Source organism: Cetorhinus maximus, chromosome 19 (assembly GCF_964194155.1).
Source record: "Cetorhinus maximus chromosome 19, sCetMax3.hap1.1, whole genome shotgun sequence".
Lineage (NCBI taxonomy): Eukaryota > Metazoa > Chordata > Chondrichthyes > Lamniformes > Cetorhinidae > Cetorhinus > Cetorhinus maximus.
The window spans coordinates 96713060-96729521 of NC_135897.1; the positions used below are offsets into that span (position 1 = coordinate 96713060).

Genomic DNA, 16462 nt, shown 5'->3' on the forward strand with positions numbered 1-16462 from the left:
TATCCTCCTCACTATTTACCACCCCACCAATTTCCGTGTCATCCGCGAACTTACTGATCAACCCTCCTGCATTCAAGTCTAAATTGTTTATATATACCACAAACAACAAGGGACCCAACACCGATCCCTGTGGAACCCCACTGGACACAGGCATCCAGTCACAAAACCATCCCTCAACCATCACCCTCTGCTTCCTGCCACTCAGCCAATTCTGAATCCAATTTGCCAAATTGCCTTGGATCCCATGGGCTCTTACCTTCATTATCAGTCTCCCATGCGGGACCTTATCAAAAGCCTTGCTGAAGTCCAAGTAGACTACGTCAAATGCATTGCCCTCATCTACACACCTGGTCACCTCTTCGAAAAATTCAGTCAAATTGGTCAGACATGACCTCCCGTAAACAAAACCATGCTGACTGTCCTTGATTAATCCCTGCCTCTCCAAGTGCGGATTAATTCTGTCCCTCAGAATTGCGTCCAATAGTTTCCCCAACACTGAGGTTAGACTGACTGGCCTGTAGTTCACTAGTTTATCCCTTCCTCCCTTCTTGAATAATGGTACCACATTGGCTGTCCTCCAGTCCTCTGGCATCTCTCCTGTGGCCAGAGAGATATTGAAAATTATTGCCAGCACCCCTGCTATCTCCTCCCTTGCCTCACTCAACAGCCTGGGATATATTTCATCCGGGCCTGGAGATTTATCTACTTTTAAACCTGCCAGACCACTTAGAACCTCCTCCCTTTCTTGCTAATTTCTTTAATTATATCACCGTGCTTCTGCCTGATTTCCATACCCACCCAGAATGGCCTCTCTCTCAGCCATAATACCTGTTTGGAGCTGTCACATACCATTAGGTCCTATCCCATTGCGGTTAGCCAATCACATAATGTTATGTCAACTAAAAATGCAATGTATTTGAAATCCTTAAACCACTCACTGTTACTAATATCTAATAGATAGTTCTACACCTAAAACAAACTGACCAGTGCCAAATTTAACTGCATTTGTTCAACTCACCATACTTTTGAGATACGTGAATGTATTTTATAAGCAGATTGTAACGCATCGCACAGAATGACAAATTCTCCCAGGTCAGTGACAGACTTCCTGCTCCACGTTTTGTTGCTATGACAAAGAAACTTCTTCACAAGAATGTAAAATGTACAGTTAAATAAGATTGGTTGTTGGTAGTAAATCTACCTTCAATGACTCGAAGATTTCTCAAAATAACTATCCTTGGAATTCACAAAAACACCCCCAGCCCTCTCCTCAGGGTTCCAAACATTCAAGGAATTTAAAATAAAGAATAATGCGCTCTGATTTCAGTTCTTGCATTACTGGATCCCAGACCAACAGCAGTACATCTGAGGGCTTTTTGCAAACTTACAGTTTCTGCCTTTCGAGCCAGAAACAGACCATGGCACAAGGTTCTGACTCATGGAGGTCTGCTTTAGATTGGAGACCATCAAACCCAGCTTTCTTTGCTTTTTAAACATAGAAAATAAAGACTGTTAAAAAGGGTGGGATCCTTGCCTTTATTAATAGAGGAATAGAGTACAAAAGCCAGGAAGTTATGCTGAACCTTTATAAACCATTGGTTAAGCCTCAGCTGGAATAATGTCTAATTCTGGGCACAGGGAATTTAAGCACATAAGAAATAGGAACAGGAGAAGACTATTCGGCCCCTCAAGCCTGCTCCGCCATTCAATAAGATTGTGGCTGATCTTCATGTGTTTCGATTTTCACATTCCCATCAATGCTTGATAGCCTTTGATTCCCTTGCCTAATAAGAATCTATCTACCTCTACCTTAAAAATATTCAATGACCCCACCAAGAATGGCAGCAGGGATGAGGGGCTTCAGTTATGTGGAGAGACTGGAGAAGCTGGGCTTGTTCTTCCTTTCCTTTCCTTACTCATTCCAGTGATGTGGGTGTCACTGGCAAGGCCAGCAGTGATTGTCTATCCCTAATTTCCTTTAAGAAGGTAGTGGCAAGCTGCCTCTGGATACAAGTAAATGGCTTACGTGTAGCTGAGTCAATCACATTTCCTTTTTTAAAAGGCATAATTGAACTTGAAGGGGTTTTTACGACAATCTGTAGTTTCCATGGTCAACTTTACTGATGAACAAAGAAGAAAGACTTCCATTTATGTGGTGTCTTTCATAACAACAGAATGTCCCAAAGTGCTTTACAGACAAGAAGTACTTCTTGATATTTTGTTAATGTTGTAATATAGGAAATTCATTAGCCAATCTGTGTACAGCAAGTTCCCCCAAAGAGCAACATGAAAATGACCTGATAACCTATCTTTGTAATGTTGATTGAGGGGTAAATATTGATCAGCAAACCAGGGATTACACCACTGCTCTTCTTCAAAATAGTGCCACAGGACCGTTTACATTTGGCTGGAGGAATAGACATGGCCTTGGTTTAATATCTCACCCAAAAGACAGTGCACATCCTCAGTACTGCACCAGAGTGTCAAACTGGATTCTTTGGGCTCAAGTCCTAGTGCAGGAATTGAATCTATAACCTTCTGCCTCAGAGACAGGAGTGTTACCAAGTGATTCATGGCTAGCTTCTTCTTCAAGATTTAATTAAATAACTGAATTCAGGTTCCCCAATTGTGGTGGTAGCATTTGAATTTATATCTCCAGATCATTAATCCAGACGTTTGGATCACTTGTCTTGTAATACAGCCACAATGCTAGCGTACCCCATGTTCTCCTGAGACCAGAGAAGGTTAAGAAGCGATTTGAAGCTTTGAAAATCATGAAGGAATTTGATGGATGAGAGGGGGATGAACTGTTTCCACTGGCAGAAGAGTCAGTAACCAGAGGAAACAGATTTAAGGTAACTGGCAAAAACAGCAGGAGGGAGATATGGAGAATGTTTTTTACAGAGTTATTTGGAATGGGTTGCATGAAAGGGTGTTGGAAGCAGATTCAATAATAGTTTTTAAAAGGAAATTAGACAAACACTTTGGGTCCCGGTCAAACAATATCTTCAATTTAAAATTCTCATCCTTGTTTTCAAATCCCTCCATGCCTTCATCATTCCCGATCTCCATAACCTCCTCTAATCCCACAAACCTCCGAGGCATCTATGCTCTAATTCTGGCCTCTTGAGCATCTCTGATCTTAATTACTACACGATTGGTGGCCATGCCTTCAATTGCCTGGGTCTCAAGCTCTAGGATGGTCTCCCTACACCTCTCTGCCTCACTTTCCTCCTTAAGACCGACCTCTTTGACCAAGCTTTTGATCAGCTGACCCAATATCTCCTTATGTGGCTCGGTATCAAATTTTGTTTTACATCACTCCTGTGAAGCACCTTGTGACGGTTCATTATGTTAAAGGTGCTTCATAAACATATGTTGCTGTTGTTGAAAAGAAAAAAGTTTGTGGGGGCATGAGGAAGAGAAGTGGACAGCTCTATCCAAGAGCCAGTAGAGGAATGATGGCCTGGTTCAGAGCTGTATCATTCTATGAATCGGTCAGCATAAACCAGCAGACAAACTCACAAATGACGACCAGGTGTGTAAACAGAGAAGTCAAAATACAACTTTTCAAACTATTTCAGGCCATATTACCTCTGAAATGCCAAACCAAACAACCCCTGCGCACACTCAAAACTCTGCAACTTTGGCAAACTCAAGAGTTTCAACTTATTATGTTGTCCTTCTCAACCTGAAAGGATGCTTGTCTGAAACTAACTATGTTCCAGTGTGTGAGGGTAAACTGCGCTATTGGGAGATCGCCAATCCTAACTGCGCTTCTCTGCTATTTTACTTTTGAGGAAATAAAATGAAACTACCAGAAGCCGTAGCCATTACCAGTCAAGCTCAGATCAGCCTGCCCCCTCCCTCTGCTCCCTTCACCACTCCCCCAAAAATTGCGTTCGGAGGAGTTAGCCTTCTTGACCTTTACATGCCTGGTAAGGGCAGCTGGACCAGTCGAGACTCTCCATCTTCTGAACTCCAGCTGAAACCAATATCCAAGGAATCCTTTGAAACCATCATTTGATTTGTAGAGAAGATCTTGGGCAACGCGAGCCCTCTAAGTTCTCAAGTCCCAGTTGAAGGATCACAGACAGTTCTTGCTCTAATGTCACATCTCAAAGGTGCAAGAAGGGTTTTGGTTGAATGATACATCTGAAGGACGGCAGCACCTGAAAAGACATGCCTGCTTCACCCGTGTGAAACTCACCAGGGCTCCTTTATCAACATCTTCCAAACCCACAACCAATATTACCTAGAAGGACAAGGGCAGCAGACACATGGGAACACCACAATCTGGAAGTTCCCTCCAAGTCACTCACCATCTTGACTAGGAAATATATCGCCTTTCCTTCAGTCACTGGGTCAAAATCCTGGAACTCCCTCCCTAACAGCACTGTGGGTGTACCTACACTACATGGACTGCAGCGGTTCAAGAAGATGGCTCATCACCACACTTTTTTTTTATTCATCCACTGGATGTGGGTGTCACTGGCTGGACCAGCATTTATTTTCCATCTCTAGTTGCCCTTGAGAAGGTGGTGGTGAGCTGCCTTCTTGAACCGCTGCAGTCCATGTGGCGTAGGTACACCCACAGTGCTGATAGGGAGGGTGTTCCAGGATTTTGACCCAGAGACAGTGAAGGAACTGCGATGTATTTTCAAGTCAGGATGGTGAGTGACTTGGAGGGGAAATTCCAGGTGGTGGTGTTCCCATCTATTTGCTGCCCTTGTCCTTCTAGATGGTAGTGGTTGTGGGTTTGGAAGCTGCTGTCCAAGGAGCCTTGGCGAATACCTGCAGTGGATACCATTGTAGATGGTATACACTGCTGCTACTGTGCATCAGAGTTGGAGAGAGTGAATGTTTGTGGATGTGGTGCCAATCAAGCGGACTGCTTTGTCCTGGATGGTGCCAAACTTCTTGAGTGTTGTTGGAGCTGCACTTAATCAGGCAAGTGGGGAATATTCCATCACACTCTTGACTTGTGCCTTGTTGGACAGGCTTTGGGGAGTCAAGAGGCGAGTTATTCGTCGCACGATTCCTAGCCTCTGACCTGCTCTTGTAGCCACAGTATTTATATGACTAGTCCAGTTAAGTTTCTGGTCAATGGTAACCCCCGGATGTTGATAGTGGGGGATTCAGCGATGGTAATGCCATCGAACATCAAGGGGCGATGGTTGGATTCTCTCTTGTTGGAGATGATCATTGCCTGACACTTGTGTGGCGCGAATGTTACTTGCCACTTGTCAGCCCAAGCTGGGATATTGTCCAGGTCTTGCTGCATTTGGACATGGACTGCTTCAGTACCTGAGGAGTCATGAATGATGCTGAACATTGTGCAATCATCAGTAAACATCCCCACTTCTGACCTTATGATGGAAGGAAGGTCATTGACGAAGCAGCTAAAGACGGTTGGGCCGAGGACACTACCCTGAGGAACTCCTGCAGTGATGTCCTGGAGCTGAGATGATTGACCTTCAACAACCACAACCATCTTTCTTTGTGCTAGGTATGACTCCAACCAGTGGAGAGCTGTCCCCTGATTCCCATTGACTCTAGTTTTGCTAGGGCTCCTTGATGCCACACTCGGTCAGGTATGGCCTTGATGTCAAGGGCAGTCACTCTCACCTCACCTCGGGAGTTCAGCTCTTTTGTCCATGTTTGAACCAAGGCTGTAATGAGGTCAGGAGCTGAGTGGCCCTGGCGGAATCCAAACTGGGCATCAGTGAGCAGGTTTTTGCTAAGCAAGTGCCGCTTGATAGCACTGTTGATGACCCCTTGCATTACTTTACTGATGATCGAGAGTAGACTGATGGGGCGGTAATTGGCTGGGTTGGATTTGTCCTGCTTTTTGTGGACAGGATATACCTGGGCAATTTTCCACATAGCCGGATAGATGCCAGTGTTGTAGCTGTACTGGAACAGCTTGGCTAAGGATGCGGCAAGTTCTGGAGCGCAAGTCTTCAGTACTATTGCCGGAATATTGTCAGGGCCCATAGCCTTTGCAGTATCCAGTGCCTTCAGCCATTTCTTGATATCATGTGGAGTGAATTGAATCAGCTGAAGACTGGCATCTGTGATGCTGGGGACCTCCGGAGGAGGCTGAGATGGATCATTCACTCAGCACTTCTAGCTGAAGATTGTAGTAAATGCTTCAGCCTTATCTTTGGCACTGATGTGCTGGGCTCCCCCATCATTGAGGTTGGGAATATTTGTGGAGCCCCCTCCTCCAGTGAGTTGTTTAATTGTCCACCACCATCCACGACTGGATGTGGCAGGACTGCAGAGCTTAGATCTGATCCGTTGGTTGTGAGATCGCTTAGCTCCGCCTATCACTTGCTGCTTATGCTATTTGCCATGCAAGTAGTCCTGTGTTATAGCTTCACCAGGTTGACACCTCATTATTAGGTATGCCTGGTGCTGCTCCTGGCATGCTCTCCTGCACTCTTCATTGAACCAGGGTTGATCCCCTGGCTTGATGGTAATGGTAGAGTGGGGGATATGCCGGGCCATAAAGTCACAGATTGTGTTCGAGTGCAATTCTGCTGATGGCCCACAGCACCTCATGATTGCCCAGTCTTGAGTTGTGAGGTCTGTTCAAAATCTATCCCATTTAGCACGGTGGTGGTGCCACACAACACGATGGAGGGTATCCTCAATGTGAAGACGGGACTTCAACATACCGAGAAACAATAAATTAAAACAATTATGAATGTATTCTATCAGGTATACGTGGAGAAAATGTTTGCACTTGTGATTGAGGCCAGTGGTAAGGGCTAGAAAGGACAAGAGAGTCACTAATAAATCCAATAGGAAATTCAGATCATGGTGAGAAAGTGGAACTTGCTATCATAGAGAGTGGTTGAGGTGGATAGTGTTGATGCATTTAAAGGGAAACTGGATAAACACCTGAGGGAGAAAGGTATAGAGGGATATGTTGATGGAGTAAGAAGGGAGGAAGCTCATGCAGAACATAATTTTATGTAATAAGGAGGGAGGGATTGATTCACTACCAGATTCGTGTCCCTGCCCCCACACCCTCCCTCCCCCATCGCCATGACCAATTTCACCCCTATCGTAATATTTGAATTGCAGACTGTTGACACTTACACTACTGAGTTACTAAGTGTGTACATCTTTCTTTGTTGTGCTGTTAAATGTGTTCTATGTCATATGGGACTTCAATGAACAAGGTGATGATAAATCATGTACAATGAAGCACATGTGAACAAAGTAAAACCAACATCCATACTATTGTCAATTCCACCTGTTCTCATTTCAAGCATTGGTACAATCGGTTCTGGCAGTCGTGAGTGGTAATCATTGGGGTGAGGGTTGGGGTAGAATGGAAAATACAATCTGCGTCTCCACACCCTGAGCTGAAATGGTCCATCTGCCAGGCCATTGTAACCCCTAATCTTTGGCAACAAGATCTTACAGGAAATTTCGGAGGTGTGGAGACAAGTATGTATCCAATCACTAAGAGCACCTTAATTGGACTCAGAAAAGGGCTGAGATACAAGCTGAGATCTCTTGCATTGCCTCTTGAACATCAGCTCAAACCACTCAGATATCAAGCTTAAAGCAACAACATTTCCAATTACTGCAATCTTGTGATTGACAAAGTCGGATTGATAATATATGCTCTCCAGGGAACACTAGGAAACCTTTCTGTTTAACTTCAAATTGTCCCAACCAGGCATTGGAATGAAACTTCAAACCAATAGAATAACAAAAAATAAATTGTTCCTTCCATTGGACTAAAGTAAGATCATAAGAAATAGGAACAGGAGTAGACCATTTGGGCTGGCAAGCCCCCTACACCATTCAATATGATCATACAAATTAGGAGCAGGAGTACAGACATCACTTCGACCTGAACAAGGACACAATCCACGAGGTGCTAGTGCTTTGATCTAGGATGCTTCCATGTGGTTTTGTATTTGTCCTTCTGTTGGAAGAGTACGTTTGTTATAATGGGGCCGTGCTGAGCTCACTTTATCAGCATGAAGACACTGTTTGCACTGGCTTTTCTGACCCATTTTTCCTAATGGGTCTGCTCCAGACATCGGAGTTATGGTCAACCCTGGCATTGAAGTCTCCCAGAAGGATGATTTTTTTCTTCTTCTGGGATTGCAGTGAGGACTTCATCAAGATCAGAATAGAGCTTTTCCTCAAGATCTTCATCGGAGTCAAGGGTCAGAGCATAAGCGCTGATGGCAGTGGCATATTGATAATGGCTGAGCTATAGGGACGCCATCATTGTCCACTAGATCTTCACGAGTTGATGATCAGATTTCAGTAGTGTGTCAAATTGCAATGACCAACATCTTCTTCCACCTTTGCAGCTGGTGATGCACACAGTCTCCTTTCACATGTTCTGCTGTTGAGAGCTTTCTCGACCGCACTTTGTCTGGCAGCTTCCCCGGACCTTGTTGCCATGGGTGGTCCTATCAGGGTCAAGGAGCTCCTGATGGCATCACTCAAAGGTTCATATCAGAGTGCACAAGCCTCTCCACCATGTCACGGTGACAATCCACAGAGAAGCCTCTGGGATAGAAAATTCCAACCCTATGAGTGAAGAAACTTCTCCTAAATGATCGTCGCTTTATCCTGAGACTGTGCCCCCACCCTGCCGTGTTCTCGATTCCCCAGCCAGAGGAAACAGCCTCTCAGTTTCTAACCTGTCAAGCCCTTCAGAATCTTGTATGTTTCAATGAGATCACCTCTTATTCTTCTAAACTCTAGAGAATATTGACCCAATGTTTCAGCCTCTCATCAAAGGACACAACTTGCTTATTCTTGTACTCCAGGCCCTTTGAAATAAGAGCCAACATGCCACTTCCCTTCATAATTGTTTGCTGTGTCTACATGCTAACTCTCTGTGTTCCTTCTATGAGTACACCCAAGTCCCTCTGAAAATCAAGCCTTTTAAAAAATATTCTGCCAAAGTGAATAACCTGATATTTCGCCACATTTAACACTATCTCCCACTTTGTTGCCCATTCATTTAACCCGACCATATCTCTTTGCAGCCTTTTTGTGTTCTCCTCATAGCTTATGATTTTCAACAAGCTCTAGGGATAAATGTTAAAGGTAATTCACAAGTACATGTTTTATTGTTGACACCAATGCTAAAATATATGCCCTGAGCTCTGGAATTTCCTCCCTAAACCTCTTTTTCTTGTTTTAAGACACTCCTTAAAACCTACTCCTTTGACTAAGCTGTTTTAATATCTCCCCAGGTGTCAATTGTTGTTTGATAATGCTCTTGTGAAGTGTGTTAGGACTAGGTTGAAGGCACCATATAAATTCAAGCTCTTGTTGTCAGAAAACCGAGACTGGGATCTGCTCACCTGTACACCTAAATTTGCACTTGTTTCATAATGTTCCGGAAGTAAGGATGGTGGAGACGAGAATCCTCCAGGAAATGTCGACATCTGGTTCAATCCTTCTACAGGTGGAGGAGGTGGAGGAAATTCACCTATAGGCAAACCAAGGAAATTCAAACATCAATAATCTTCAATTCAGTCAGCTAATCCGACAGTGTGCTACAAGCAGAATGCAATGCAGAAACTATTTCCCCAACACATCAGTCACATACCATAAATATAAACAGTCTCCTTACCCTAACTAAGCAGGAAAGCACTGGGGTTTCAGAAATAGAATACGTCTTTTTTGCTGCTTCTTCCATTGCTCATTGATCTCCCATTAATTTCTACTTCTGGATAGTTTCCTTCCTCGTTATCCTGGGTGCAATCACCACTCCAGAGGTTTGAACTAATAATATAGGTCGACACTTCCAGTGCAGTACTACAGCAGTGCTGCACTATCTGATGGTCAGTACTGAAGGAACACTGCACTGTCTGAGGGGCTGTACTGAGGGAACGCTGCACTGTTGGAGGGTCAGTACAGGGAGTGTTGCACTGTTGGAGGGTCAGTACTGAGGGAGTGCTGCACTGTTGAAGGGGCAGTACTGAGGGAGTGCTGCACTGTTGAAGGGACAGTATTGGGGGAGTGCTGCGCTGTTGAAGGGACAGTACTGAGGGAGTGCCGCACTGTTGAAGGGGCAGTACTGAGGGAGTGCTGCACTGTTGAAGGGACAGTATTGAGGGAGTGCTGCACTGTTGAAGGGACAGTATTGAGGGAGTGCTGCGCTGTTGAAGGGGCAGTACTGAGGGAGTGCTGCACTGTTGAAGGGACAGTATTGAGGGAGTGCTGCACTGTTGAAGGGGCAGTATTGAGGGAGTGCTGCGCTGTTGAAGGGGCAGTACTGAGGGAGTTCCGCACTGTCAGAGATGCCTTCTTTCAGGTGAAAAGTTACACCCAGGTTGTCTCTGCCCCCTCAAATGCATGCGAATGATCCCAAGGCACTATTCCGAAGAAGAGGAAGGGGAGGAAGAGGAGGAAGATCTTGCCAGTGTCCTAGCCAATATTTATCCCTCAATCAACATCACAAAAAACAGATTATCCGATTATTAACACATTGGGCGGGATTTTCCCCTCATCGGGCAGGCCTGGAAGCGGCCGCCCGCAATCGGGCCGCCAGTTAGCCACTCAGCACTGCTGGGGTGGGGGTGCGAGGAGCGGGAGTGGGAGGGGGGAGGAGTGGGAGGAGTGGGAGGGTGGGAGGAGTGGGAGGGTGGGAGGAGTGGGAGGAGTGGGAGGGTGGGAGGAGTGGGAGGAGTGGGAGGGTGGGAGGGTGGGAGGGTGGGAGGAGTGGGAGGAGTGGGAGGGTGGGAGGAGTGGGAGGAGTGGGAGGAGTGGGAGGAGTGGGAGGGTGGGAGGAGTGGGAGGAGTGGGAGGGGGGAGGAGCGGGAGTGGGAGGAGTGGGAGGAGTGGGAGGAGTGGGAGGAGTGGGAGGGGGGAGGAGTGGGAGTGGGAGGAGTGGGAGGAGTGGGAGGAGTGGGAGGGGGGAGGAGTGGGAGGGGGGAGGAGCGGGAGTGGGAGGAGTGGGAGGGGGGAGGAGCGGGAGTGGGAGGAGTGGGAGGAGTGGGAGGAGTGGGGAGGAGTGGGAGGGTGGGAGGGGCACGAGTGGGAGGAGTGGGAGGAGTGGGAGGAGTGGGAGGGGGGAGGAGTGGGAGGGGGGAGGAGCGGGAGTGGGAGGAGTGGGAGGGGGGAGGAGCGGGAGTGGGAGGAGTGGGAGGAGTGGGAGGAGTGGGAGGGGGGAGGAGTGGGAGGGTGGGAGGGGCGCGAGTGGGAGGAGTGGGAGGAGTGGGAGGAGTGGGAGGGGCGCGAGTGCTGTAGTTTGCGCAGGGCGGGGGGTATCACTGAAAACTCGCTGGAGGCTCGGAGCTGCCTCTGGGAGCTGAAGAATTTTAAAAAGAAAGATGAAGAATCTACAATTAATATAAACATGTTCCCGCCTGTGACTCAGTCACACGACGAGGGACATCTTAAAAATGAGTTTGAAAAAGTTTTATTTTTTTTTTTATTCATTGTTGCAAAACTCACCCCACCCGTGGTTGGGGTTTCGCAAAACACGCAAAGGGCGCCTGGGCTATTGGTCCACCCGCCGACCGTGAGGTTAGACGGGCAGCGAAAAATTCTACTTAATTAGCTGTTTAAGAGCCTTAAAAGGCCTATTAACTGTCGGCGAGCACACTGCCAACTCTCACGCGGCACCGTTGACTGAAATATTGCGCGGTATTTCACCCGTGGGTGTATCGGGCGTGTGCCCGAATGCTGAGCTGATATCCTGGCTATTGCTGTTTTGGGAATTTGCTGTGTACAAATTGGCTGCTGCATTTCCCACATTACACGTCACAAATTATTTCATTGGAACATCCTGACAGCATGAAAGGTGCTATAGAAATGCAAATCTTTCTTTCTTCCTTCAGGTGAACAGTATAAATAGACCCATATCCCATCGCAGAATCACCGAATTGTTGCAGCACCGAAGGTGGCCATTCGGCCCGTCGTGTCAGTGCTGTCTCTCTGAAGTAGCAATTTATTTAGTGCTACTCCCCTGCCTTCTACCCAGAGCCCTGCACATTTTTCCTTTTCAGATAATAATCCAATTCCCTCTTGAGTGCCTCAGTTGAACCTGCCTCCACTACACTCTCAGGCAGTGCATTCCTGATCCCAACCACACAAATGTCTTTCTATTGTTTCTTTTGCTAATTACCTTACATTAGTGCCCTCTCATTCTCAAACCTTCCACCAATGGGGACAGATTTTCCTCATCTGTCCAGATCCCTCATGATGTTGAACACCTCTATCAAATCTCCTCTCAACCTTCACTTCTCCAAGGAAAACGATCCCAACTTCTCCAATCTACCCATGCAACTGAAGTTCCTCATCCTTGGAACCATTCCCGTGAATCTTTTCCGCACGCTCTCTAATGCCTCCCTAAAGTGTGGTGCCCAGAACTGGACCTAATATTCCAGTTGAGGCTGAACCAGTGTTTTATACAAGTTTAACATAACCTCCTCGCTCTTGTACTTTGTACCCCTGGTAATAAAGCCTAGGATACTATGCTTTATTCACAGCTTTCTCATGCACCTGAATATAGATACAAAGCATCAGTGTCTATGTCTGTATCCCAAACCAGGAGAGACCCATCCCTGTGTCAGTGAGAAGGATGGGGAAGCAGTAACCACAGGAACCCAGAGCCCTTAGTGCAAAGAACGATCTTGTGTGATTGTCAGCACATTACAGAAACTACCTGTGTTACACAGACAGGACTTCTTTTCTTGTCCTGTGCGGGCTGTGATTCAAAATAGTGCAAAAATAAAATGCTCGCGGTGTCCAGAATTAAAATATCTCCCAGTGTATGGTTTGTATTAAGATTCCATCGGAAAACCTAAAAATAGGAAATTAAGTTTCTGTAGCTGCAGCCACCTCATATTCAGAGACAGGCAGACTTTTATTTAGAGTCAAAGCATCATAGACTGATTACGAAGGAGGCCATTCAGTCCATCAAGTCCATGCTTGCTCTCTGTGGAGCAATCATTCAGTCCTACTCTATCACTCTATTGCCCATCTAATTTCCTTTTAAAATCATTGATCGTCTCTGCTTCAACCGCCCTCATGGGCAATGAGTTCTAGGTCATTCTCTTCGCTGTGTAAAAAAGTTCTTCTGCTCATTCCCTCTGCATCTCTTGGCCAAAGCCTTAAATGTCCTCGTACCATCAGCCAATGGAAACAGCTTTTCCTTGTCTACCTTACCTATGCCTCTCACAATCTTGCACACCTCTATCAAATCTACCCTGCTCCAAGGAGAACAACCCCAGCTTCTCCAACCTAAACTGGTAGCTAAAATCCCTCTTTTTTTTAATTCATTCATGGGATGTAGGGATCGCTGGCTGGGCCAGCATTCATTGCCCATCCCTAATTGCCCTTGAGAACTAGGTGGCTTGCTAGGCCATTTCAGAGGGCATTTAAGAGCCAACCACATTGCTGTAGGTCTGGAGTCACTTGTAGGCATGTAAGGTGAGGATGGCAGCTTTCCTCCCCCTAAAGGACATTAGTGAACCAGATGGGTTTTTACAACCATTGTTTCATGGTCATCATTAGACTTTTTAATTCCAGATTTTTTATTAAATTCAAATTTCACTATCTGCTGTGATGGGATTCAAACCCAGGCCCCTGGAGCATTACACTGGAAATCTGGAATACTAGTCCAGTGATGATACCACTACGCCATTGTATCCCTGGAACCATTCTGGTAACTCTCCTCTGCACCCTCTCAAGGACCCTCACATCCTTCCTAAAGTGTGGTGACCAGAACTGGACGCAGTACTCTAGTTGTGACCTAACCAGAGCTTTATAAAGGTCCAACATAACTGCCCTGCTTTTGTACTCAATAGCTCTATTTATGAAGCCCATGACCCCATATGCTTTGCTAACCATTCTCTCAATATGTCCTGCCATCTTCAAAGATCTATGCACTGGGTCTCTTAGAATTGTGCCATTAAGTCTACATTTTTCCACTCCATCCCTTCTGCCAAAATGCATTACCTCATATTTCCCTGTATTAAATTCCATCTTCCACTCTCTGCCCATTCTGCTCGTCTATCCATGTCCGACTGCTGTTGTTTGAGATCATCCTCACTGATTGTCACACCCCGAGTTTGGTGTCATTGGCAAATTTTGAAATTTTACGCTGTATTCCAAAACCCAAGTCATTAATATATACAGAAAAAACAGTGGTCCCAGCACTGACCCTTGTATTTATACAACACCTCACCAATTCTGTCAGAATCCTCTCAACCTACTCCATATATTTTAAATTACTTTGAAGCTCAGTGATGGTTATTTTGTAGGCAAATTTTGAAGGAACATTCTGCACATCCCTAGCCTCGAAATAGCAATGCGATGAATGGCCAGTTAAATGTATTTTTGTTGGTTGAGAAAGGAATGCTGGCTAGTGCACTGGGAGAACACCCTGTTCCTTTGCAATTAGTGTCAGGGGATCGACTGAAACCACCGTCCAGTCAGGCAGCTCCTGCCAGTCTCATGTTATTAATTGTTCTATCTTTCTACACCAGGATTAATCTGTACTCCTTTCCTATCACAATCAGCCTCCCAGGGGGCTGCCCGCTCAGGCTGTAAACACAGGAACATAGGAACATAGGAAATAGAAGCAGGAGTAGGCCATTCATCCCCTCAAACCCGCTCCACCATTCAATTAGGTTATGGCTGATCATCTACCTCAAAGCCATTTTCCTGCGCTATCCTCATGTCCCTTGATATTTTTAATATCTAGAAATCTATCGACCTCTGTTTTGAATATACACAAGTGTCCTCAAGGCAGAAGACACTCAGTGTGACTCCACGAACTTCAGCCAAACTGAAACTTGCTCGGTGAATACGGAACGAGGGTAAATTGTGGAACTTCCCAGAAATTCTGAAATGGCTTTAGAAAAGCCGGGTCACTAATTGTTTGGGAAATAGGACACAGAGAGTGCGGATAAAGGAAACATTCCCAGATTGGGATGTTCCCAGTGCCCCCAAGAATCTCAGCTTTTTGCCGTATGTATTAATGACGTGGCTAAAGGAATATAGAGTTGCCCACCTAAGTTTGCAGATCACATTAGTTTTTCTGTTCCTAGCCTGTTGAATCATTTTAAACACCTTGGATTAAGCTATCCTCCCAACCTTCTGAACTCCAGTGAACACAAGTCAAGTTTGTGAAACTTGCCTTGATTTTATAAGCCATGAAACGCTGCGGGGAGGCTAAATGAGGGCCAAGCGGGACTTCTGCCCCTCACTGGGGAGGAAGTCCTACCTTCTGGGGCTGCTGGCCGATCAGGTTGGCTGGCAGCCCCATCAGTCCTGGCCGCGTGAGGAGCGTTTTAGTGGCAGCTGTCGGGACTGCAGGAGAAGGAGTGAATCCCCGGAGCAGGGAAGTCCAGGGTCTTGGGCAGGGAGAGTCTGGGGGGGGCGGCATTGAGTTTAAGGCTGCAGGTGTGTAGGAAGGAAGGGAGGGTTTGTTCATAGGGTGACGGGACCCCCTCCTAGGATCTGCAAAGAGCGACCACACCTCACTTTCTATCCTTAAAATAACTTCTTTCAAAAATTGTGCAGCCCAGTCCCACCCAGCTGCCCATGCCCTAATGTGTTACGGCGTGGGCAGCATATTATCAGGGTCAACAGGCTTGATAACAAGCCTAATTGACCTTTATTGCTTATTGGAACATGGTGGGCACGCTGCCAATTTTGGCACCTGCCCAGTCCCTGTCTTATGGGGTTGAGCTGGAGAATGGGCGGTAAAATGGTGAGGTGGGCACCTATCTAATTTCATGTGCCACCCCCCTCAGCCCAAACTCACTTGGCAAGGGCATGTAAAATACAGCCCATAAGATCTTGAGAGGTCCTTGACAGGATGGATGCTGAGGGGATGTTTCCCTTTATAAGCGAGAATAAAGCTAGGGGACATAGTTTAAAAATAAGGGGTCTTCCATTTAAGACGGAGATGAGGAGAATTTTTTTCTCCCAAAGGGTCGTTAGCCTATGGAATTCTCTTCCCCAGAGAGCAGTGGAGGCTGGGTGATTGAATATCTTTAGGGTTGAGTTAGACAGATTCTTGATTGACAAGGGAGTCAAGGGCTATAGGACTGGAGCTGAGGCCACAATCGGATGAGCCAAGATCTTAACAAATGGCGGAGCTGGCTTGAGTAGCCAACTCTAGCTCCTAATTCGTATGTTTGTACGACGCCCCTTTCTCTGGTTAGGCATCAATTTTTGCATCGAGTTACAACTGTGTAAAATGCTCCGTGGTGTTTCTCCGAGTTAATGGTGCTGTGGAAAGACACTTTGCCGGTGTCGAACATTCTCTGTTACTGGATTTTTACTTCTAACGGCTGGAGATTTGAAAGAGTTTTTCTCTGTGTTTAAATACAGAGCCGAGTAATTAAATATTCGACGAAACTCAAACCCGCCTGAGCTGCTGCAGGAAAGAAATCTCCGGTTAAGCAAGAATATTATAGAGGAACCTGAAATAGGTGAATCTTCTGAA

At 46.1% G+C, this 16462-nt stretch overlaps 1 protein-coding gene across 6 annotated transcripts in view; it reads right to left on the reverse strand.

Annotated features, from left to right (window-relative positions):
• The window catches only part of lpp (LIM domain containing preferred translocation partner in lipoma), a 467959-nt gene that overhangs the window by 193482 nt on the left and 258015 nt on the right, over window positions 1-16462 (reverse strand). For all 6 annotated transcript variants that reach the window (XR_013579645.1, XR_013579643.1, XR_013579644.1 and 3 more), the window contains exon 4: window positions 9357-9484. Coding sequence is in view for 1 of the 6 variants with exons in the window: in XM_078564419.1 (XP_078420545.1) it covers window positions 9357-9484 (128 nt within the window). In the remaining 5 variants the exon portion in view is untranslated. The remainder of the gene's footprint in view (window positions 1-9356; window positions 9485-16462) is intronic.